The sequence below is a fragment of the Pecten maximus genome, unplaced genomic scaffold (genome assembly GCF_902652985.1).
Source record: "Pecten maximus unplaced genomic scaffold, xPecMax1.1, whole genome shotgun sequence".
In the NCBI taxonomy this organism is placed as follows: Eukaryota; Metazoa; Mollusca; class Bivalvia; order Pectinida; family Pectinidae; genus Pecten; species Pecten maximus.
The window spans coordinates 1-25,000 of record NW_022982835.1 but is presented as its reverse complement, the minus strand read 5'-3'; the positions used below and the strand labels follow the sequence as shown (position 1 = coordinate 25,000).

General features: G+C 37.0%; 2 protein-coding genes across 3 annotated transcripts; one reads left to right on the top strand and one right to left on the bottom strand.

The window, feature by feature from the left end:
* The first annotated feature begins 1,682 nt into the window (after positions 1-1,682).
* On the top strand, positions 1,683-10,239 carry LOC117321022 (26S proteasome non-ATPase regulatory subunit 14). Its single transcript, XM_033875500.1, has 11 exons — positions 1,683-1,718; positions 3,256-3,329; positions 3,780-3,854; positions 4,218-4,337; positions 5,132-5,202; positions 5,492-5,642; positions 6,808-6,915; positions 7,576-7,650; positions 8,113-8,238; positions 8,680-8,742; positions 9,631-10,239. The coding sequence occupies exons 2-11, from the start codon at positions 3,282-3,284 to the stop codon at positions 9,727-9,729; spliced, it is 936 nt and encodes a 311-aa protein (XP_033731391.1). The 5' UTR covers positions 1,683-1,718; positions 3,256-3,281; the 3' UTR covers positions 9,730-10,239.
* Positions 10,240-13,635: 3,396 nt separating this feature from the next.
* Positions 13,636-18,460, bottom strand: LOC117321023 (mucin-22-like). 2 transcript variants are annotated; one of them, XM_033875501.1, is made up of 5 exons: positions 18,337-18,460; positions 17,150-17,348; positions 15,331-16,231; positions 15,028-15,133; positions 13,636-14,102 (listed from the first exon to the last, which is right to left on the bottom strand). In XM_033875501.1, exons 3-5 carry the CDS (start codon positions 16,204-16,206, stop codon positions 13,954-13,956), a joined length of 1,131 nt encoding a protein of 376 aa, XP_033731392.1. In that variant the 5' UTR covers positions 16,207-16,231; positions 17,150-17,348; positions 18,337-18,460; the 3' UTR covers positions 13,636-13,953. The 2 variants fall into 2 exon arrangements, with proteins under 2 accessions (XP_033731392.1, XP_033731393.1); XM_033875502.1 differs by having other exon boundaries at positions 15,028-15,130.
* Between the last annotated feature and the right edge of the window lie 6,540 nt (positions 18,461-25,000).

Below are 25,000 nucleotides of genomic sequence, written 5' to 3'. Positions count from 1 at the left end.
TCATTCCCAGTTTTCAGTCTTTGGAAATGGCGCCGTCTAGTTGACGTTTCGGTAATGTCACAAAGAGACGACGTCGTGATTATGTTACCGATCCCCGCGCTGATTAATCCGCTGAGCCATTTTTCACTGCCTTGCGCTAATTTTCATATAGAATATGTCTGTATCCCATTGCTACGACGGCCCATATACGCCTCTACAAAATACGCATAAGCACTAAATGTTTGTCCGCAGTTTCCTAAAATGCGTCGTCGAAAAACTACATATGCAGTTGTTTTTTGCCAAGTGTCGGACACATTTCATCGTCAGATTTTGCTTTGCTTTTTGTTTATTTTGACAACACAGTGTTGGCCCGTAACCGCCTTGGCATTTTTCGAGCTTTGCTACATGTACATACCATTTGATAAATCCCGACAGCCTGATGAAGCATGGGTGGCCCATTGAGATCATGGATGCACCATTCAATTCTTCGTCCATTTTGGCTGCACGTATTGTTTTCCTGTGGTCGACAATCAAAATTGTCCAACCTTTCATTCTTTGAATCCGGCTATATGCATGTCTCCTCCCTTTAACCTTTGTACCTTGTGGTTTTACAAACAAATTACACCTAAGCTTACAAGGTCAAGTGGGTTGTCTCAATGGGCCACCTGTGCTTCATCAGGCAGTCGGGATTTATCAAATGGTATGTTAATTAACTGAACAAAGCTCGAAAAGTGCCAAGGCGGTTATGGGCTAACACTGCGTTGGCAAAAAAACCCAAAAAAGCAAAGCAAAATCTAACGATGAAATGTGTCCGTCACTTGGCAAAAAACAACTGCATATGCAGTTTTTCGACCACGTTTATCTGGAAACCTCGGAAAACCTCGATTGCTGATGTGTATATTGTCCAGGCGTACACTGGACCGTCGTACATTGCGTTCTATTTGAAAACATGGAATTCTCCGACACCGTTTGGTGTCGCAAAGATTTTGGTGCAAACACAACAAAATCGGACGTGACATAACACGTACCTTACAATTATGCATAAATGAGATTTATTTATCTACACCAGGCACAGTGTCAGGGCCACAGGACATTTGGTTTTGGAAAAGTGGTGCGTTTCTCCGTTATTTCGAACGCTGTATTGATGATAAATCTACCACGTTAAAGACATTTGGTGATCGTCTTCCTCGAAAACTTCCTCGAAAACATGCACTACCCTGAACCCCCGTGCCTTGACAATTTCTTTAGGTCCGTATAAGTCACAATTGAAGAATGTCGACTAATTTATGCAATTATTGTCGTAAACGTTTGCTTTCCGTTTCCTAAGTGCACTGGTCAGTCCACTTGCCCTGCTTAAACAACTTTTATTATTCATGTTTTTTTATGCTTATTAATCTATTTCATAACAAAGAATAACTCTACCATATCATCACAAATATGAATATTTTCCTCAGCAGGATATTTGTACGGTAATGTATTAGCCGCCATATGTTCTATCTGTATGATATATCGACCTTAAGTTTTTATCTTTTATCAAACATTTTATGTAGATTTTACGACTTTTATTTAAATAAAGATATTGCATCTTTTTCAGATTTTCAAATGAATATTACTGAAATATTTGTTTCATCGACTAAGTTTCCGGAAATACCAAAACGGAAGTACCGCTTATCACTCTAATTTTAGTATTTACACTTAACTTCCGTTGAAATTTTGCAAGTTGGGCCGGTTCAAGACAGGTAATTTATTGAAGCTCCCACTGTTTATACTAATTATTCAAAACAATTGTTATAGTTTTGTATTTAAAAGAGAGAATTACATACTTTCGAATTATTTGGTGGTCAAAACTGATTGTGTTGGGACATCATTTTGGGTGTATCCCCGAACGCATTCACAAAGCACAGGCCCCTTTATATATATAAATTTACTTTAGTAGGGCGTCCAGGTACAGGGGCATGTCTGACTTTATAGGAAAAACATGTGTGGTTTTGCGTCTGACTAGGCTCTGTATCAATTACAACTGTATTCATTCTCGAAACATCAATCATTTTTCTATATATCTGACCATACTAGTACTGTACGTGTGTGTTACTGAATACTGGCATACAATGTACATGTCCCCTTAATTATAACCGCATCAAGCCACACATTTTGTAATTTAGCTCTTAGTTTCCAAAATTTCCCAGACATATTTTTATATAATATATGTATACCATGCCACCAGGCACCAACTTGTATTTGAGTCATTTGTTTTTAATTATATTAAGCGTTAAGTAAAAATGTAGTTTACTTGCATTGGTAAATCTAAAAGTTTACCTGTACAAATGTGTGTTTGGATGAAAAGGATGCTTTAGAGTAACTGTACATTCTCTCCATGATGAAGTCATAATATCATATTACCACTAAATCAACGTTAACTGTGTATAGCAACAAATATCGAATGTCGGGCCAGATTTGCAGTGCTAGAACATGAACATTGAAACTGTTTGCTTCTCTGCTTCTCCCTATTTGTATCCCCTGCAACAAAGCTAGGGGGGGGGGGGGGGGGGAGGGGGGATCTGGAAGTGGAATCTTCTTGTCCATCTCTCCATGTCTGGACAACTCCTCTTGTGGTTTTCATCCAAACTTTTCAAAATCTGATAGGCTTGTGGATGTAATCATCCCACACAGAAGTAGTAAACCCAGATTGATATTTTACACCTGTCAATATTTATGGCAGTTACACACTTTGTTCTATGTCTGTAGATAGAATCTTGTCCAGACAACTCTTCTATAAGTTTTCATCCAAAAACTTCTCGAAAATTGATGTTCTCAGCACAAATTTACTCCAGTTGTGCTTACTGTTTTGATCTGCTATTCTCTACCTTTCCATATCTGTTTAAATTTAAAGTGGGAATCAGCGTGGATTGGGAAGCTGTGAGTTATGTAAAAAAAATAATATCTATTATCTGTTGTGTTGTTAACTTGTCATTATCTTTTTAAAAAAGGTATATGTACTGCATACAATAAGTAAAAGTTCACATTTTTCATTTCAATATACCTTTTAGTTGGTTTGTTCCTATATGGTTAGTGGAAACATACAACCAGCTATTTCAAAAGTGTAAAAACATAATCAGAATAGCTTGCAATTGCAACTTAATTTAGAAATTTAATAATATCCAGTTTCAAATGGTTACCTGAATTAGCTTATGTATATGTGCGTAATTGTAAATAAAAACAGACAAATTACATAATGTATCAGAAACAAATACTTGCACATTCACATTTCTGCTGTAGGTGTAGTTGATCAACATAGAATTAAGATGGAGAGACTTTTACGACTAGGAGGAGGGATGCCAGGTCTTGGACAGGTAATTATCACGGCATATAACACCAACTGCTGCTCTTTCAACTCATCATGATGAACCTGAACTTGGTCTAAAACAAATAATGTAATAAAATAGTTTATAGTTTGTTCAATGCTAATGCAAATGAATTAATTGAAACTTTTTCATGATTTTCTCAAATGAAGCTTTCTGTCTTTGCAACATCACTTGAAATTTTAAATCACGATAATTAAAAATAATTTTAAGACCATTATGAAAGAGAGGTTCTCGATATTGAACAATCAATACCACATTGTTCTGGAAATACCACAGTGACTTGATACTATCCCCAACTGTCAATATATATTACCTCTGTGTATGATATTTATAGACTGCATTGCGATTTTTTCCCCCCCAAGACCCTGTGAAAACTGAAACTGTTGCAGAACTATTGATCATGTCAAACAATCAGTTAATCAGTACTTAATATTACAGGGAGCTCCTCCTACAGACGCCCCAGCAGTAGACACAGCAGAGCAGGTGTATATATCATCATTGGCACTACTCAAGGTAATTAAATATTCTTTTTTTTTTTTTTTTTTTTTTTTGTGATCATACACAATGTTGACTATCTATAATTTACCATCAATAGTTTGTTGTATACTGAAGAATACAGTATAATTGTCTAGTTGTAAGTTGATGCATAATGAAATGTACCATATCGATCCTCAAAAAAGTGCCGTAAATGTTTAATATTAAAACACTATATTAGTTGTGAGCTACTTTTACCTCACTTTATTTTAAAATTCAGGATTCTTCGAAAATGGGCTTATTTGTTTGGCAGAGGCAGCTATGTAGATAAATTATGCTATATATTACTTTCTGAGTCTTCAGTTATTCTATCATTGGATTTTAAATTACTCCTGTTCTCAGATGCTAAAGCATGGTCGAGCTGGTGTTCCAATGGAAGTCATGGGACTGATGCTTGGGGAGTTTGTAGATGACTACACAGTCCGTGTCATAGATGTGTTTGCCATGCCTCAGTCAGGAACAGTAAGTTAAAACTTGTCTAGGCCATTGATTTGTTTGCCATGCCTCGGTCAGGAACAGTAAGTTAAACTTGTCTAGGCCATTGATTTGTTTGCCATGCCTCGGCCAGGAACAGTAAGTTAAAACTTGTCGAGGCCATTGATGTAATTGCCATGCCTTGACCAGGAATGGTCAGCTAAAACTTGTCTAGGCCATTGATGTGTTTACCATGGCATGCCTTGGTCAGGAACAGTAAGTTAAAACTTGTCTAGGCCATTGATGTGTTTGCCATGCCTCGGCCAGGAACGGAAAGTTAAAACTTAACCAGGTTATTGATGCGTATGTCATACTTCAGTCAGGAGCGGTTAGTTAAGACTTGTCTAGGCCGTTGTGTTTGTTTTTCCCATGAAGAGTAAGTTGAAGCCTGTCTGGGTGTTTGTTCTGATTGGCAGAGACCTTCGGCTTTATAACTTTTGTTGTGTAAGTCTGAGTTAATAGCAGCTGGTGGTCATATGTTTCTGTGTGATCATCAATACTTAATTACGATGTATTAATATAAAATAGATGACATAATAACTGGCTGATGCTCCATAATTTCTTGGATAAAAATTAGCATGCCGACAGTATGGCCCTAGATGACTTATCAGTTAATATGTAGATTTTTATAAAAAATAATTCTTTTTTTTTTTTTCCCCGAAAAGAAAATCCGTGAAACATTTTATGTCAGTATATTCACAATTTAAAGAAGCTTTTAAACAAGAAAGTCTGTGTGCTCTCACTGCTCTGTACATATTTGTTGTTATATTTACACATTACAGGGAGTGAGTGTTGAAGCAGTAGATCCAGTATTCCAGGCAAAGATGTTGGACATGCTGAAACAGACTGGCAGGTGTGTGAAATAGTTAACAGACTGACAAGTACATTCAATAAATGTATACTGTTTACAGTACCGTAATCAGAACTGAAATTGGTCCCTCTGGTTTTTTTTTTAATAACTCAATATTTATGACTTCTATATTAACTAAAACTGGTGAAAAAAAATCCATCCATCTCATGATCAGTGCCCATAATTTTCTATGACTTGTGGTCAATTAAAAAATTATATCGAATTAATTTTCTTCCATTAGAATGCATTTAAATTTGTGGGAAATCTGTATTACTTAATTTGTTTTCTACAGACCTGAGATGGTGGTAGGCTGGTATCACTCCCATCCAGGATTTGGCTGCTGGCTATCTGGTGTTGATATTAACACTCAGCAGAGCTTTGAGGCCCTGTCAGAACGGGCTGTGGCTGTTGTTGTTGATCCAATTCAGAGTGTCAAAGGAAAGGTTGATATGGAATATTTAATCATATTGTTAATTTTTCTAGCATTTCTCCTATTACTTAATCTTTATGTTCTTATTTCCAAAGATAAAGTTATAGATTGATGATCATGCTAAGAATTATGTGTATCATATTAGTCAAAGTACATAGAACTCAGGTCTCTGGCGTGATATTTTCTTGCTCTACAAGCAATTTAGTCAAAGAAACATGTTCTGTCAGCTTCACGACAGTATTTAATACTTTTAACGAGTCACATTACATGTACTAATAAGAGATATATTTGGGACTCAAAAGTTGGGCGAGTCCAATTACTGATAAGAGATATACATTTCTTTTTGTAGTCGGTATTCAAAATCTGTGCAAGTGCCACAGAAAAAACATCTGAGTCTAGAACTAAAATATCTTACGTCACAAAAATCACTAACAGTGAAACGATGTCATTACTTGTACCGACTGTGACCTCTTCTTTCCTAAGCACTGTTTCTTCCGTGCTCATTTTGTCCCAAAATCAAGGCAGAATGAAAGATTCAATAATATCTGTTTGTAGCTCTAGAAAACTTGATGACAGCCTTGTTATCTTACAGTTTAGGTATTACATGTCCCATTGCTTCATTCACTAATCCAAATCAAATCAATACTTACCAGGTATTTGCTGTGAAACATTCTCTGGATCCTGCATCTCCTTAATGATTTGGTTTTAAATATCATGGAATTGGTTGTTATGTGTGTATCAAGTGGAACAAATATGTAGTACAATGTACATGTCTCGTTTAGTTTTGCTGTGTATTCCTTTCGATTTATCTGACAGTCACTGTCATTGTGTTGTTTTACCTGATTGATGCCTGGAGCTGTTAATGATCATTATATCATGTCTTTTACTTTTAATTTAATGATGGAGGTGTGAAAAAGAAGTAAAAACTGACATTGTTAATCATTTAAAAGTGATAAAAAGGTTCATATTATCAAAATCCAAACTTCGAAAATTTGGCAGTCAGCATCTGGTAAATCACTTATTAGAAGTTTGTGGTTACACAGCGCCTGTCAACTCGCCATGTTGAACCTCTTACATTGTTGGAGTATAGCTGTTGTAAGGATCTGTAAATATGATAGACTTTGACTAGTTACATATAACTGGTACATGTAGTTTGTGTCTGTTGACGCTTTATCTAGGTGGTGATAGATGCTTTCCGTCTCATCAATCCAAACATGATGGTATTAGGTCAGGAACCACGACAAACAACATCAAATCTGGGACATCTTCATAAACCCTCAATACAGGTAGGTGACCTCACCATAAAGGTAGATTAAACTTTTTAATACAGGTACTCTATTATAACTTCATCAATACAGGTAATCTATTATAACTTCATCAATACAGGTAATCTATTATAACTTCATCAATACAGGTAATCTATTATAACTTCATCAATACAGGTAATCTATAATTACTTCATCAATACAGGTAATCTATTATAACTTTATCAATACAGGTAATCTATTATAACTTTATCAATACAGGTTATCTATAATATTTAAACTTCATCAATACAGGTAATCTATTATAACTTTATCAATACAGGTAATCTATTATAACTTCATCAATACAGGTTATCTATTATAACTTTATCAATACAGGTAATCTATAATAACTTCATCAATACATGTAATCTATTATAACTTTATCAATACAGGTTATCTATAATATTTAAACTTCATCAATACAGGTTATTTAAAATAAGTCATCAATACACACAAGACAGGTAAATTAGACTTCTCAATACAGGTAATTTATATAACTCATAGATACAAATATCCTACAATGTGATACAGGTAGGTGTCATCTACACACAGATAATAAAGATAAAACAATACACTGGTATTGGGTTTTTTAGGTTAAGTGCCCGGGTATTAAATGTGTAACTTTACTTTGTGTTGTAGGCATTGATACATGGACTCAACAGACATTATTACTCCATTGCCATCAACTACAGGAAAAATGAACTGGAACAGAAGGTAATGATAACCTTGTTTAAAACTATTACTATTAAAAACTTAGAAAACTAAACTTAGAAAATCACCATTGTCTAGGGGAAAAGATCAAATTGAATTCTTAAAAAAAAATTAACCCAATGAGTGATCAGGGTCATTGATATGTTCAAATGCTTATTTTTAATTACCACGTAAGGAGCAAACTTGATCAGAGTTTAATATTGAACATATTTGACCTTGACATTTGTAGGTGTCATTAACTTTTATATATATCATGTGTCGTTCACATGTGTAGATGTCACAAGCACATGACCTTGATATTTGTAGATATTGCTTACACATGACTTTGACAGTTGCTAATGTCAATGTTACATGACCTTGACATTTGTAGATTTCATAAACAAATGACCTGACATTTGCTAATGTCACTAATACATGACCTTGATATTTATAGATATCACTAACACATGACCTTGACTTTTGCAGATGCTGCTTAACTTACACAAGAAGAGTTGGGTGGATGGTCTGTCTCTCCAAGACTACAACACACACTGTACAAACAATGAGAACACAGTCAAGGAAATGTTAGAACTGGCCAAAAACTACCACAAGGTGAGTTAACCGATCAAATGTAGGTTCATTTTAATTTTAATTCAGATTTGCTAAAATGTTTGCAGATTCACCAACTGAAAGGACTATTCAAATAAGATGTCTGTCCATTGGGAGGATTCTAAGTTTACAAACAGGAGCCACAGAAAAACATGTTTAATTCAAACAGTACCATATCATAAACTGGTTTTCTTTCCTACTGGTCCATCCACGGGATACATTATAATTGTATAGTACATGTTAACCTAGGTAATTATTGTTGCTCCTGTTAAGGTTCCAAAATTGATTTTGGAAATATTATTTCTGGTCAGATTTTAGACTGTAATGAAAGATTTGTGCAGGTGACAATAATGCCAGCATCAGGTCTAGGTTGACAGGTATCCGTCAAAGTATACACAGATTTTACGAAGTTATAATTGTGACCTGTGCTGTACTATTTTACAGGCTCTGGAGGAAGAAGAAAACATGACCCAGGAACAACTTGCTATCAAGAATGTCGGCAAACTGGTACGTCTTGTGCTGGATTATGCAAGAGAAATCATATTAGTTCGGTAACGGGGGAGGGGTGTGACCTTAAGGTTTCCTCTTCTTGTCTTGTGCATATGTAGGTAATGCAAAGTAGCTAGTAGCTTCATTCCTTGAGGAATTTTGATCAAAGTTCACACAACGATAATTAAAGGACCATAATATCTCGGACAAGTTTGTGTTTCAGGGTTTTTGGGTTGAGGTCACTATTAATTTTAGCTGAGCCAGTAGGGCACGTGTATTACTTTAGCAATACGCAGTATGCTTGTTATAAATGAAATGAAGCTTCAATTAAGCTTATATCTGAAAATATATTCTTAAGATTAGTAAAAAAAATCATTCTCTGGTATAAGCTGCCTAGTACACAATGGAATTTGACAAGTCTGTTGTCGCCCAAATCACATGAATGGTGTTGCAATTATTTGATGGCATGTAATTTTAGGATCGGTAAGTTAAAGTACTATACCAGGGATTCCAGAAATCATGTAAACCTTTTCAATGATCTGTTAATACAAGCTAAAGCTACATATAAGCACTAAAATTTACTGCAGCTTTTTCAGTCAAGTTCATTTAATGATGGAATAAGCTTGTAGCTTATAGTACTGACATGATCTGTACTATATCTTAATAATCAATGTTGGATATATAGGTACAGTTATGTAAAATATAGTTGCTGTGTATTACAATTATGTATTTTTTTAGTAGGAGGCACAGGGATGTTGTCGTAGTTCCCAACCTACAGTTCATATACATGCATAATAGCATACACGCAAATCATATTATATGGATCAATTTGTTGGGAATTCGTGCTTAGCCCCTGTGGTATGTAATCACTACAAAATTTATTATGTAATTCTGTTTGTGTGACAGGACCCCAAGCGCCATCTGGAGGAGCATGTGGATGTTCTGATGACGACCAATATTGTACAGTGTTTAGGAGCCATGCTTCATACAGTTGTGTTCAAGTGATGTCGCCCTGTATGAGTACGTGTTTATCTGATGTTGTGACTGAAGACATTAAAAATTGGTGAGGGACGGAACATTTTAAGTGCTATCGAATCCATCACATCAAGGAAGACAATTTCAACTGAAGTAAAGTGCTGTCCTTTCACATATACCAATTTATCTGGGAAAGTCCCAACAGATCTGGCTAGACTTACACAAGTCTATGTTCCTGTCTTCACTGACACTGTCAGTCATACTTGTAACAATGTTCTCATATGATAAGATCTTGACCATATTGTAGAGCAGAGCTGTTGGACTCATTTATGTAATGTTCGAAAAAAACATTATTCATCTTTTTCAGCTTTGTACTGTATTAGAGTAAAATTATTCATGAATATTTTACCATGGATGGAAGACTCACCGGTCACAAAACTTCAAACTGTCTTCATCAGAACAACTGACATGACTGTATCAAGTCTACAACTGTGGTAATATCATAATACAATCTTAATAATAAAATCTCAAGTTGTTTCTTGGTTTTTTTTTTTAATTCTTAGATGTAAAAGAAAAGAGCATAAGGTTTTTGTGGCTATGCCAACTGTCAATCTTCCAATGTGTCACAAGTCAACTTTTTTCTAACAACTCGTACTGAATTTAGTCTGAATGTTACTTGTTGTTGGATATTTTATGCCGATGTTCAGTATGCAGAGTGTCATGGCTATGTACACTCCCAAAAATAAACAAGAGGCCCAGGGGCCTTAACGGTCATCTGACTCTAAATTAAAGACCCTTATAATATTGTAGTATGCATTCTCTGCAGGTTTAGTAGCACTGTTGGCCATGGCGGCCATCTTGGATTTCTGACCTACCTTCAAAATAATAACACTTGGCCATGACCATCTCAGGATCATTTCTGGTAAGTTAGAGCCAAATCCCACGGGTGGAATTTGAGAAGAAGTTTGAAATACGTGTTGTTCAGGAAAAACATGATTGCGCAATCATGTAACATAATGGCTGCCGTGGCTGCCCTTTCAAAGTTTTTACGAGGCCGAAAAATAACAACACTTTGTTGGCTCCCCTTCCTTAACATCCTCACCAATTTCCAGCTCAATCGCACCAGTGGAACTGGAGAAGAAGTTTAAAATGTGTTTTTCAAGATGGCTGCCATGGCGGCCATCTTGGATTTCTGACTGACCCGATAAATAACAAAACTTGGCCAGGAACATCTCAGGATCATTTCTGGTAAGTTAAAGCTGAATCCCACTGGTGGAATTTGAGAAGAAGTTTGAAATAGGTGTTGTTCAGGAAAACCATGATTGCGCAATCATTTTACAAAATGGCCACCATGGCTGCCATGTCAAAGTTTTTACGAGGCCAAAAAATAACAACACTTTGTTGCCTCTCTTTCCTTAACATCCTCACCAATTTCCAGCTCAATGGCACCAGTGGAACTGGAGAAGAAGTTTAAAATGTGTTTTTCAAGATGGTTGCCATGATGGCCATCTTGGATTTCTGATCGACTTGAAAAATAACAACACTTGGTCAGGACTATCTCAGGATCATTTCTGGTAAGTAAGAGCTCAATCCCACTGATGGAATTTGAGAAGAAGTTTGAAATAGGTGTTGCTCAGAAGAACCATGATTGCACAATCATGTTACAAAATGGCTGCCGTGGCTGCAATGTCGAAGTTTTTACGAAGCCGAAAAATAACAACACTTTATTGGCTCTCCTTCCTTAACATCCTCACCAATTTCCAGCTCAATCGCACCAGTGGAACTGGAGAAGAAGTTTAAAATTTGTTTTTCAAGATGGTTGCCATGGCGGCCATCTTGGATTTCTGACCGACTTGAAAAATAACAACACTTGGTCAGGACCATCCCAGGATCATTTCAGGCAAGTTTCAGCTCAATCTCACCAGTGGAACTTGAGAAGAAGTTTCAAATGTGTTTTCAAAATGGTGGCCATGGCGGCCATCTTGGATTTCAGACTGACCCGAAAAATAACAACACTTGGTCAGGACCATCCAAGCATCATTTCAGGCAAGTTTCAGCTCAATCCCACTGGTGGAACTTGAGAAGAAGTTTGAAATGTGAAAAGTTTACGCACGGCGGACGGCGCACGACGACGGACGAAACATGATGACTATAGGTCATCCTGACCCTTCGGGTCAGATGACCTAAAAAGATATTCACATTTAGTATCAATAGAGAGTTTTTCTGTTGCCTGCAAGAAGACAGCTTTATGGGATCACTTTGTCATCACACGTCGTCATCAGTCAGACTTATACTCGGGACTTTTTCTATTTACCCCATCAATTTGTAACATGGTTTGTGGCTTAACCGTAATAGATTGCAGATCCAAGTTCAAGCCCTGTACCAATATTTTTTGCTGTAGTTATGGCCCTTTCTCAGAATTAACTGCTTTCCAGACTTTTCACTGCTGTTTGCTACATCAATTTGTTACTTGGTACATGCATGTATGTGGTTTTATCATATTGGATTACAGAGTTATTGAGCTTGAAGCCTGTGTCAAATATTTCTTTTTTTGCTGGAGTTATGAGCCTTTGCACATTGGAAATGCTTATAATTACCTTAACTGTTTTCTATACTTTTTTTGCTCCTGCTTGCAACATCAATTTCTCTGTTTCCTGGGTGTTGGTGTCCCAAAACTTTCAAGACGGTAAATTTTTCAAAGTCAATAAATTACATTGGTGCATAAATTACACAGATTGTTACGGTAAGTATACAACACACATCCTTCCAATTTGGTATACATGTACATATTTATTAGAGGTCAAGGAGTCATGTTAGGGCAAAATAATATGGAGATATTTTGTAACTTTTTAAAATTTTACCACGTTTTGGTCTTGACATGTTTTGCATCAAAACTCATTTCAAAAATATTTCAAGTCCATAAGAATAAATTCAATGCCACTCTTATTTCGTATATAATTATTAAGTAGAGGTCTAGATATGATAATTGAGTGCTGGAAATATTAAGATTTTTTTCAAAATTTTCGCATTTTTTGTATTCAATTGTTATAGGACATTTGTTGAGGTTACTTTTAAAATTAAAATCCAGTCAACACATTGTGAAGGAAATCTGTCGATTTATATTTTATAATTTGTATCCTAATATTAGGTTTCTGAAATTTTAGTATAGGCATTATACAATGGCTCTGCTGGAAAGCATCACAATAATAATTGCCTTTTGTTCATTTGAAATTCTCACAATTATTTTCCGGATTTTTTTTTTTTCCCACTTCTACTTGCAACATCAAATTGTAACTTAATATATTGTATGTGACTTTGTCATAATGGATTAACAGTTAAAATCCTGTATCAATACCTAGGTATTTTACTTTTTCCCTGACTTACAGCCCTTTGCACATAGGAATTTCTTATTGTTAACTCTATTTCACTACCACTATCTACATTAACATTTAATTGGATAGTTGACTTTTTCTTGATGGATTACAGTTGGAGTTTGATCCTCATGTTAAATTTCATTTATTACTTGAGTTTTACCACACAGAATATATACCATGCTCTCATCAATTTATAACCTCAGACATTAAAGGCACTCAACTAACCAACCAGCAACAGAAAGATAATGCTTTTCATATATATGGTGACCATACAATTTCCAAAAAGGTACCCCCTCAGTAGGTGCAGGCGACACATCCCCTTCAGTTTCTACTTAGTTATATGTACCTAGTTCGTTCTGTGGAACACAATTCCACTATGAAAAAGCTCTTTGTACTTGTTGATACAACTTACAACTTCTGTTTGCATCAGCAGATTTCTGTATTTACAGATTATATTTTACTTTCAGCACCACTAAATGATCCTAATATTTGAACTAAAATTGTAAGGACCATTGTTACAACACAACCTGATCTATAGGTAATGAAACAAATAACCAAATCAACCTGTATAATTTAAATTTAATGATGTTCAACAACAATCAACACTTTCATTGTCTTCACTGATGTCTGTGAATTGTTAAGCATGATTTGACAGCACCAGGCCTTCACACTCTTTAATATGCAACTCCTTGGCTTTAAATGACCTCTTTTCCTCTTACTGAAAGTCATAATCGATCACATCAAGGCCGTAAGTTACACCAGTTGTAACATATTACCTGGTCGATTGGCCGGTCACAGTCACAGTTACTCGGTAGCAACCTGCGAAATATTGCATGGTTCACTGACCAGTTAGAGATATTAAACCAATTGTTGGGTCCTGCTATCTATGGTAGGCCGACATACGCTTGACCTTGACAAGGTCACTCTGTAACATGTGAAAAGACTTCTTGAGTGTGGGTAGTTCAGTTAGTGTGTTCTGTACAGTTGTGCAGGAGTTATCTCCTCTTCCTGTCTCTGCAGCCTCCAGAGCTGTAACACAAATAATTATTATAAAATAATCTCTGGGATACTAGTACTGTATGTTGAACTTTGAACTATGCACTGACCTGTCAGGATTTATAACCAATGACCTGCTGATATCTGACCTATGACATACATATAATGCTATGATCTTTATGCAGACTATAACCTATCCCCTCTATACAAGCTATTATATGTAAATTGTAATTACTAATGACCTATAAATTTTCTGGGGCCGCGGTGGCCGAGCGGTTAAGGTGTCCCGACACTTTATCACTAGCCCTCCACCACTGGGTTGCGAGTTTGAAACCTATGTGGGGCAGTTGCCAGGTACTGACCGTAGGCCGGTAGTTTTTCTCCAGGTACTCCGGCTTTCCTCCACCTCCAAAACCTGGCACGTCCTTAAATGACCCTGGCTGTTAATAGGACGTTAAACAAAAACAAACCAAACCTATAAATTTGATCTGTATGTCATTTTTACCTACAATTGGTTTGGTTTGGTTTATTTAGTTTAACATTCTATTAACAGCTAAGGTCATTTAAGGACGGCCTCCCGTGCGTGCGACATGCATGCAATTGACCTATGACCTAACAATATATGTAAAGGTGTGTGCATGCTGATTGATTATAATAAGACTTTTTTGGGGTCGCTGACACTTTGAGTCGCAAGACTCTTCATCCTTCTTATCAATGTACAATACTAACAACCTACTGCTGGTACATACTGACTTATGACCTATATATTTACTTATGACCTATATACCAACTTATAACTTATATATTGAGATTTATGATCTAGATACTGACTTATGACCTTTGTACAAAACGATGTTCTGACCTACAGATTGACCTATGACCCAGCGATATATATTAAGGCATGTGCATGCTGACTCTGGCTCCTGGCCTATATTATAAACTATGATTGTAAACTGACCTGAGACTTGTTCCTCAATCATGTCAAGTCGCAAGTCAATTTGACCTTGAACTCTGAAAATGTGTTGAAGGAGGTTGTTCTCACACTGTTGGAATGGGTCCTCCTGCTTCAACATAAAATAGCATCATTTTAAATATTCACTCCGTGAATATCAATTTTGTTGACATGTTTTAAACATATACAGATATAACAAATAGTGCTCAATAATTAATCTCTTAGTAAGTAAATTTGTGGCATATGGCAACGCCTTCTAAATTAAATAATATGTAGCTGCAACACTTCTTACAAACAGAGCCTACTCACCTCCACCTGACATTCATTCACAGGTTCTTCCTTCACTGGTAGCTTCACTGCCTGCCCAGTTAACTCTGGTTTCCTATCTAACGTCTCGCTATCTGTCGATTGACTTCCTGTTGTACTGGTTTCTAGGGCCTGACTCGCTGTTGATTGACTCGCTGTTGTACCAGTCAATAGGGACTGATTCGCTGTCGATTGACTCCCTGTTGTACTGATTTCAAGGGACTGACTCGCTGTTGATTGACTCCCTGATGTACCAGTCAATAGGGACCCACTCGCTGTCGATTGACTCCCTGTTGTACTGGTTTCTAGGGACTCACTCGCTGTGGAGTGACTTGCAGTAGACTGACTCACCGTGGATTGACTTGATATGGATTCATGTGATGTAGACTGACTTTCTGTGGGCTGGGAAACTGTAGATCGGCTCGTGGACAAAGTAACTGTTGTGGGACTTATTTCCTTCTCAGTTGACTCACTTTCTGTCGCTACTGTCAGACTGTCTTTATCCTCACCAGTATTTGTCTCAGAGACCACATCAGGGATACTTTCTCTGTGTTGAAATGTTAAAGCACTTGTACTTTCACTTGAAATCTCAGAAATGTCTACAGGTTCAGTCTTAAGAACGAGGCCAGCACTACAGCTCAGTTCTGTTGGAGTACTGTGGTTGAGGGTGGAATGAGTTTCACTACGTAATCCTGGCAGTGATTGGTCTTTTTGTGATACTACAGACTCTGAATGTGATTTTGACTGGTCTACTTTGGAATGCAATGCTGTGTCTGACTGGTTCATATCACTATCTGTCACAATATTTGATTGGTTGAAGCTGCCATGTCCTGTGTCCTCAGGACATAATTCCTCACTGTCCAGATCTGTGATCCACATCTTCAGCTGCGGATGACTAGGATCTCTGTAATAACAAGATATTTATATCAGAGAAAAACTGTTCTACGACTTTTTGTGTATATTTTAATCTACAATTGTCATGGAAGATATGAATCTGAAATCAGGATATGAAATTAAATGGAATATGTGTTCTATATGTAGAGTAATCTGTGTCATTTAGATTTAAACCACATACACAGAGTGGAATCCGCTTAATATGTTGTGTCATTGATTTAACTCACTTTGGTTTATATTTTAAAAATAGATTAAATATCAAAATACAAATGTTGTTTTTTTTTAAATTCTAACTGAAAACAAACAATATCCAGTTGGGTTAGGTGTTGTACTTACACACTGTCTCAGAACACCTATAGATAATAAAGGTTATGCCACAAAATTTTTAAAAGCCTGATCACCCATTCGCAAGCAACCATTCGCAAGCAACAAGGATCATCTTTACACAAGAAAACAAGCCCACTAAATTTTTTATTTTTATTTTGAGTACCATGCTCATTGGTATGTACAGTACTGTTGTGAAAGATGACCAAATATACAATGTTATATACTCAATATCTATATTGCCGACAATGGCAGGTGTAGTCTACGATCACGCGAGTGAGGTACATAAATAGTCCGTGTACAAGCTTGACAAGGTGTAGACTACGCTGATAGTGGTCACGCACGGCCGAAGATCAACTCCGGGACGAGGTGACATAAACACGTTTGCTTAGAGAAGTCAGCTTGTCACGTACATTCACAACAGTACTGATGTCACAGGAAATGCATCCTAATAGAGACCATAATATATACAATAAGTCAACCAGGGAATGGTTTCCTTATTAAGACCACTATTACCAGCCTCATCTGTCAATACACCAAATTTATAATCATTATATATTGTGTGTATTGACAGACGAAGCCAGTGTACTAAAATAGTTATTACCTGGACAGTTTGATTTCCTCCTTGAGACTGTGTAGCACTGTGTTAATGTTGTGGATATCAGATACCAGACCACAGGTTGCCTGGATGGTCCCTGCTCTCCGAATATCACGCTCTTGATAGTTCAGAAATCCAAACTTGGTCAGAATTCCATGTTTGATCCAATCTTGTTCGTGAATGTACCGACAGCTTTCTCTCACACCTGTAAACAAATGTTCAAATAAACAAGAAATCTAGAATGATGTGTTCTGGTCATTGAAAGTTTCTTAGTATTTATTTTCTTTAAATTTGAAATATAGAAAATGTTAGTATATTCAGATACAGCTATACCATCTCACATATGGAACTCATGCCTGTGCATTAAGCACTTCATGATACCTTGATATATTGGTCAGTTGAACAGCTGGAAAAAAACATTCTCTTTAATCTCGGTAAATCTTTGAAGCAATATATTTAAGACCAAGAAGAATTCCACAGAAGTGGATGTGTCGCCTGCTCAGCATGTTGGGTGATTATGAAAATATATATTTTTCACATCAAGAAATAATGTTAAAAGTAAGCAAGACCAGCATCACTCAAATATGATCGAAATTTAGCAATACAGAGCAGGATCTTTCGGGGACCTTGACCTTTGATCTTCAGATATGAAAAGCAATCCCAAGCAAGCACCTTTGGTATAGGAAGTTCTCCATGAAGTTAAAATTTGATCCACCCAAGGGAACAAAAGTTATTGCATGGAAATCTCTGTGCGGACGCTCCCGACACTGACATAGTGATACCTATATGTCTCTTTGCAGGCGACACAATAATGACCTTGACCTTTGACCCCTGGACTCAAAACAATCAATAGGGTGCATAGCTTAACAAAACGGAGACAGGTAGATGTACCAATACGCTAAGTTTGGTCATTCTGTGTGTTTCCTGCTGAAAACAATTTTGTTATTTGGCCTAAAATGATCTCGAATTTTGACCTTTGAATCTAAAAATGAGTCAATTTTTATAATTATAGGGACATAATCTAATTTGTGCCATTACCCGGTATGTAGATGTTCTTATTATATATATGTGATTGCATAACAATATGTAAACTTACGGTGTGGAGGGTAGGAGTTTGGATAGCTTTTGTTTTGATATGTCGTATACAACAATCTACTGTATTATAATTGTCTTAAGCTTGTTCATCATTTTACCTGTCGGGTCTGAGCACACAAAACAGATGTATTTCTTAGGTAAGGTCTCAACGGTCAGGTCAAAACAGACAGCATGCTGCCAGCACAGACAAACATCACACTGAAATATAGAAAGAATACCTTAACCACTGTAATATAGAAAGTTTATCTTAACCCGGCCTCCTCAGACTCATAACATCATACAAACATCACACTGTAATATAGAAAGGTTATCTTAACCCGGCCTCCACAGACTCATAACATCATACAAACATCACACTGTAATGTAGAAAGGTTATCTTAACCCGGCCTCCTCACACTCATTACATCATATACAAACATCACACTGTAATGTAGAAAGAATACCTTAACCACTGAAATATAGAAAGGTTACCTTAACCCGGCCTCCTCAGACTCATTACATCATAGACAAACATCACACTGTAATATAGAAAGGTTATCTTAACCCGGCCTCCTCAGACTCATAACATCATAGACAAACATCACACTGTAATGTAGAAAGGTTACCTTAACCCGGCCTCCTCAGACTCATAACATCATACAAACATCACACTGTAATGTAGAAAGGTTATCTTAACCCGGCCTCCTCAGACTCATTACATCATAGACAAACATCACACTGTAATATAGAAAGGTTACCTTAACCCGGCCTCCTCAGACTCATAACATCATACAAACATCACACTGTAATGTAGAAAGGTTATCTTAACCCGGCCTCCTCAGACTCATTACATCATACAAACATCACACTGTAATGTAGAAAGGTTATCTTAACCCGGCCTCCTCAGACTCATTACATCATACAAACATCACACTGTAATGTAGAAAGGTTATCTTAACCCGGCCTCCTCAGACTCATAACATCATAGACAAACATCACACTGTAATACAGAAAGATTATCTTAACCCGGCCTCCTCAGACTCATAACATCATAGACAAACATCACACTGTAATGTAGAAAGGTTATCTTAACCCGGCCTCCTCAGACTCATAACATCATACAAACATCACACTGTAATACAGAAAGATTATCTTAACCCGGCCTCCTCAGACTCATAACATCATAGACAAACATCACACTGTAATATAGAAAGGTTATCTTAACCCGGCCTCCTCAGACTCATTACATCATACAAACATCACACTGTAATGTAGAAAGGTTATCTTAACCCGGCCTCCTCAGACTCATAACATCATAGACAAACATCACACTGTAATACAGAAAGATTATCTTAACCCGGCCTCCTCAGACTCATAACATCATAGACAAACATCACACTGTAATGTAGAAAGGTTATCTTAACCCGGCCTCCTCAGACTCATAACATCATACAAACATCACACTGTAATATAGAAAGATTATCTTAGCCCGGCCTCCTCAGACTCATAACATCATACAAACATCACACTGTAATGTAGAAAGGTTATCTTAACCCGGCCTCCTCAGACTCATAACATCATACAAACATCACACTGTAATATAGAAAGATTATCTTAGCCCGGCCTCCTCAGACTCATAACATCATACAAACATCACACTGTAATATAGAAAGGTTATCTTAACCCGGCCTCCTCACATTCATTACATCATACAAACATCACACTGTAATATAGAAAGATTATCTTAACCCGGCCTCCTCAGACTCATTACATCATACAAACATCACACTGTAATGTAGAAAGGTTATCTTAACCCGGCCTCCTCAGACTCATAACATCATACAAACATCACACTGTAATGTAGAAAGGTTATCTTAACCCGGCCTCCTCACACTCATTACATCATAGACAAACATCACACTGTAATGTAGAAAGGTTATCTTAACCCGGCCTCCTCACACTCATTACATCATAGACAAACATCACACTGTAATGTAGAAAGGTTATCTTAACCCGGCCTCCTCAGACTCATAACATCATACAAACATCACACTGTAATGTAGAAAGGTTATCTTAACCCGGCCTCCTCACACTCATTACATCATAGACAAACATCACACTGTAATGTAGAAAGGTTATCTTAACCCGGCCTCCTCAGACTCATTACATCATACAAACATCACACTGAAATGTAGAAAGGTTATCTTAACCCGGCCTCCTCACACTCATTACATCATACAAACATCACACTGTAATGTAGAAAGGTTATCTTAACCCGGCCTCCTCAGACTCATTACATCATAGACAAACATCACACTGTAATATAGAAAGATTATCTTAACCCGGCCTCCTCAGACTCATAACATCATACAAACATCACACTGTAATGTAGAAAGGTCATCTTAACCCGGCCTCCTCAGACTCATTACATCATACAAACATCACACTGTAATGTAGAAAGGTTATCTTAACCCGGCCTCCTCAGACTCATAACATCATACAAACATCACACTGTAATGTAGAAAGGTTATCTTAACCCGGCCTCCTCATACTCATTACATCATACACATCATACAGACAAACATCACACTGTAATGTAGAAAGGTTATCTTAACCCGGCCTCCTCAGACTCATTACACCATACAAACATCACACTGTAATGTAGAAAGGTTATCTTAACCCGGCCTCCTCAGACTCATTACATCATAGACAAACATCACACTGTAATGTAGAAAGGTTATCTTAACCCGGCCTCCTCAGACTCATTACATCATAGACAAACATCACACTGTAATGTAGAAATGTTATCTTAACCCGGCCTCCTCAGACTCATTACATCATAGACAAACATCACACTGTAATGTAGAAAGGTTATCTTAACCCGGCCTCCTCAGACTCATTACATCATACAAACATCACACTGTAATGTAGAAAGGTTATCTTAACCCGGCCTCCTCAGACTCATTACATCATACAAACATCACACTGTAATGTAGAAAGGTTATCTTCACCCGGCCTCCTCACACTCATTACATCATACAAACATCACACTGTAATGTAGAAAGGTTATCTTAACCCGGCCGCCTCAGACTCATTACATCATACAAACATCACACTGTAATGTAGAAAGGTTATCTTAACCCGGCCTCCTCAGACTCATAACATCATACAAACATCACACTGTAATGTAGAAAGGTTATCTTAACCCGGCCTCCTCACACTCATTACATCATAGACAAACATCACACTGTAATGTAGAAAGGTTATCTTAACCCGGCCTCCTCACACTCATTACATCATAGACAAACATCACACTGTAATGTAGAAAGGTTATCTTAACCCGGCCTCCTCAGACTCATAACATCATACAAACATCACACTGTAATGTAGAAAGGTTATCTTAACCCGGCCTCCACAGACTCATTACATCATAGACAAACATCACACTGTAATATAGAAAGGTTATCTTAACCCGGCCTCCTCAGACTCATTACATCATAGACAAACATCACACTGTAATATAGAAAGGTTATCTTAACCCGGCCTCCTCAGACTCATTACATCATAGACAAACATCACACTGTAATGTAGAAAGGTTATCTTAACCCGGCCTCCTCAGACTCATTACATCATACAAACATCACACTGTAATATAGAAAGGTTATCTTAACCCGGCCTCCTCACACTCATTACATCATACAAACATCACACTGTAATGTAGAAAGGTTATCTTAACCCGGCCTCCTCAGACTCATTACATCATACAAACATCACACTGTAATGTAGAAAGGTTATCTTAACCCGGCCTCCTCAGACTCATTACATCATACAAACATCACACTGTAATATAGAAAGGTTATCTTAACCCGGCCTCCTCACACTCATTACATCATACAAACATCACACTGTAATGTAGAAAGGTTATCTTAACCCGGCCTCCTCAGACTCATTACATCATACAAACATCACACTGTAATATAGAAAGGTTATCTTAACCCGGCCTCCTCAGACTCATTACATCATACAAACATCACACTGTAATATAGAAAGGTTATCTTAACCCGGCCTCCTCAGACTCATAACATCATACAAACATCACACTGTAATGTAGAAAGGTTATCTTAACCCGGCCTCCTCACACTCATTACATCATACAAACATCACACTGTAATATAGAAAGATTATCTTAACCCGGCCTCCTCAGACTCATTACATCATAGACAAACATCACACTGTAATGTAGAAAGATTATCTTAACCCGGCCTCCTCAGACTCATAACATCATACAAACATCACACTGTAATGTAGAAAGGTTATCTTAACCCGGCCTCCTCACACTCATTACATCATAGACAAACATCACACTGTAATGTAGAAAGGTTATCTTAACCCGGCCGCCTCAGACTCATTACATCATACAAACATCACACTGTAATGTAGAAAGGTTATCTTAACCCGGCCTCCTCAGACTCATAACATCATACAAACATCACACTGTAATGTAGAAAGGTTATCTTAACCCGGCCTCCTCAGACTCATTACATCATACAAACATCACACTGTAATGTAGAAAGGTTATCTTAACCCGGCCTCCTCAGACTCATTACATCATAGACAAACATCACACTGTAATATAGAAAGGTTATCTTAACCCGGCCTCCACAGACTCATTACATCATAGACAAACATCACACTGTAATATAGAAAGGTTATCTTAACCCGGCCTCCTCAGACTCATTACATCATAGACAAACATCACACTGTAATATAGAAAGGTTATCTTAACCCGGCCTCCTCAGACTCATTACATCATAGACAAACATCACACTGTAATGTAGAAAGGTTATCTTAACCCGGCCTCCTCAGACTCATTACATCATACAAACATCACACTGTAATATAGAAAGGTTATCTTAACCCGGCCTCCTCACACTCATTACATCATACAAACATCACACTGTAATGTAGAAAGGTTATCTTAACCCGGCCTCCACAGACTCATTACATCATACAAACATCACACTGTAATGTAGAAAGGTTATCTTAACCCGGCCTTCTCAGACTCATTACATCATACAAACATCACACTGTAATGTAGAAAGGTTATCTTAACCCGGCCTCCTCAGACTCATTACATCATACAAACATCACACTGTAATATAGAAAGGTTATCTTAACCCGGCCTCCTCACACTCATTACATCATACAAACATCACACTGTAATGTAGAAAGGTTATCTTAACCCGGCCTCCTCAGACTCATTACATCATACAAACATCACACTGTAATATAGAAAGGTTATCTTAACCCGGCCTCCTCAGACTCATTACATCATACAAACATCACACTGTAATATAGAAAGGTTATCTTAACCCGGCCTCCTCAGACTCATAACATCATACAAACATCACACTGTAATGTAGAAAGGTTATCTTAACCCGGCCTCCTCACACTCATTACATCATACAAACATCACACTGTAATATAGAAAGATTATCTTAACCCGGCCTCCTCAGACTCATTACATCATAGACAAACATCACACTGTAATGTAGAAAGATTATCTTAACCCGGCCTCCTCAGACTCATTACATCATACAAACATCACACTGTAATATAGAAAGGTTATCTTAACCCGGCCTCCTCACACTCATTACATCATACAAACATCACACTGTAATATAGAAAGATTATCTTAACCCGGCCTCCTCAGACTCATTACATCATAGACAAACATCACACTGTAATGTAGAAAGGTTATCTTAACCCGGCCTCCTCACACTCATTACATCATATACAAACATCACACTGTAATGTAGTAAGGTTATCTTAACCCGGCCTCCTCAGACTCATAACATCATATACAAACATCACACTGTAATGTAGAAAGGTTATCTTAACGCGGCCTCCTCACACTCATTACATCATACAAACATCACACTGTAATGTAGAAAGGTTATCTTCACCCGGCCTCCTCAGACTCATTACATCATACAAACATGACACTGTAATGTAGAAAAGTTATCTTGTTGTAATCAGTAGGGCTAACAATTAACTCTTAACACATAATTATATACCTGGGTGGTGAGGTTATCAATTAAAGTTCCATAAATTCTATTAATACATTATGTTGACACAAGTGTTTAATTCTATCTATGATTCTATCACACAACTCATATTAATGAGAAACAAGAAATATCTTTAAAAAAGATAAACGGCATAGTTTTAATGCTGGTAGATATAATGTAAAACTGCTGGTGAAATAAATCAACGAACTAATGCATTTCAGCACGGATAACAAAATTATATCAGTTTGAATCATTTTTGGTGATAATAAGACTGCATTTGAATCAGGAATATAATTGTATTACATGTAATGTGTCGTTTGAAAAGATACATCCACTTATTCAGCTTGCATTCAATCTTAACTTTGTTTCGTTTTTAACTGCATATCTGCATTTTGCATCTACCGCTACATTGACCAGTAACACCACCTGTCGCGTCATATCCGGGGCCAAAAGAATATAATACGGCTATGCTGAAAAAGGCATTTTTTTTTTTTTTTTTTTCAAATTGTGTGTGACATCATTTAATAGATGTCACAATAGTGTTATAACTACACAAGTGCCTTACAAAATGTATGACCTGGACATACAAAAATTCTACAGTAAAACAGGCCAGTTATGTATTTAAGACTTGACAAATTGGTTGTCATTTTTTCCTGTATTACTAACAAGGCCACTTGTTACATGGTTTCCTACATATCATTCCTCTAAATTTAAG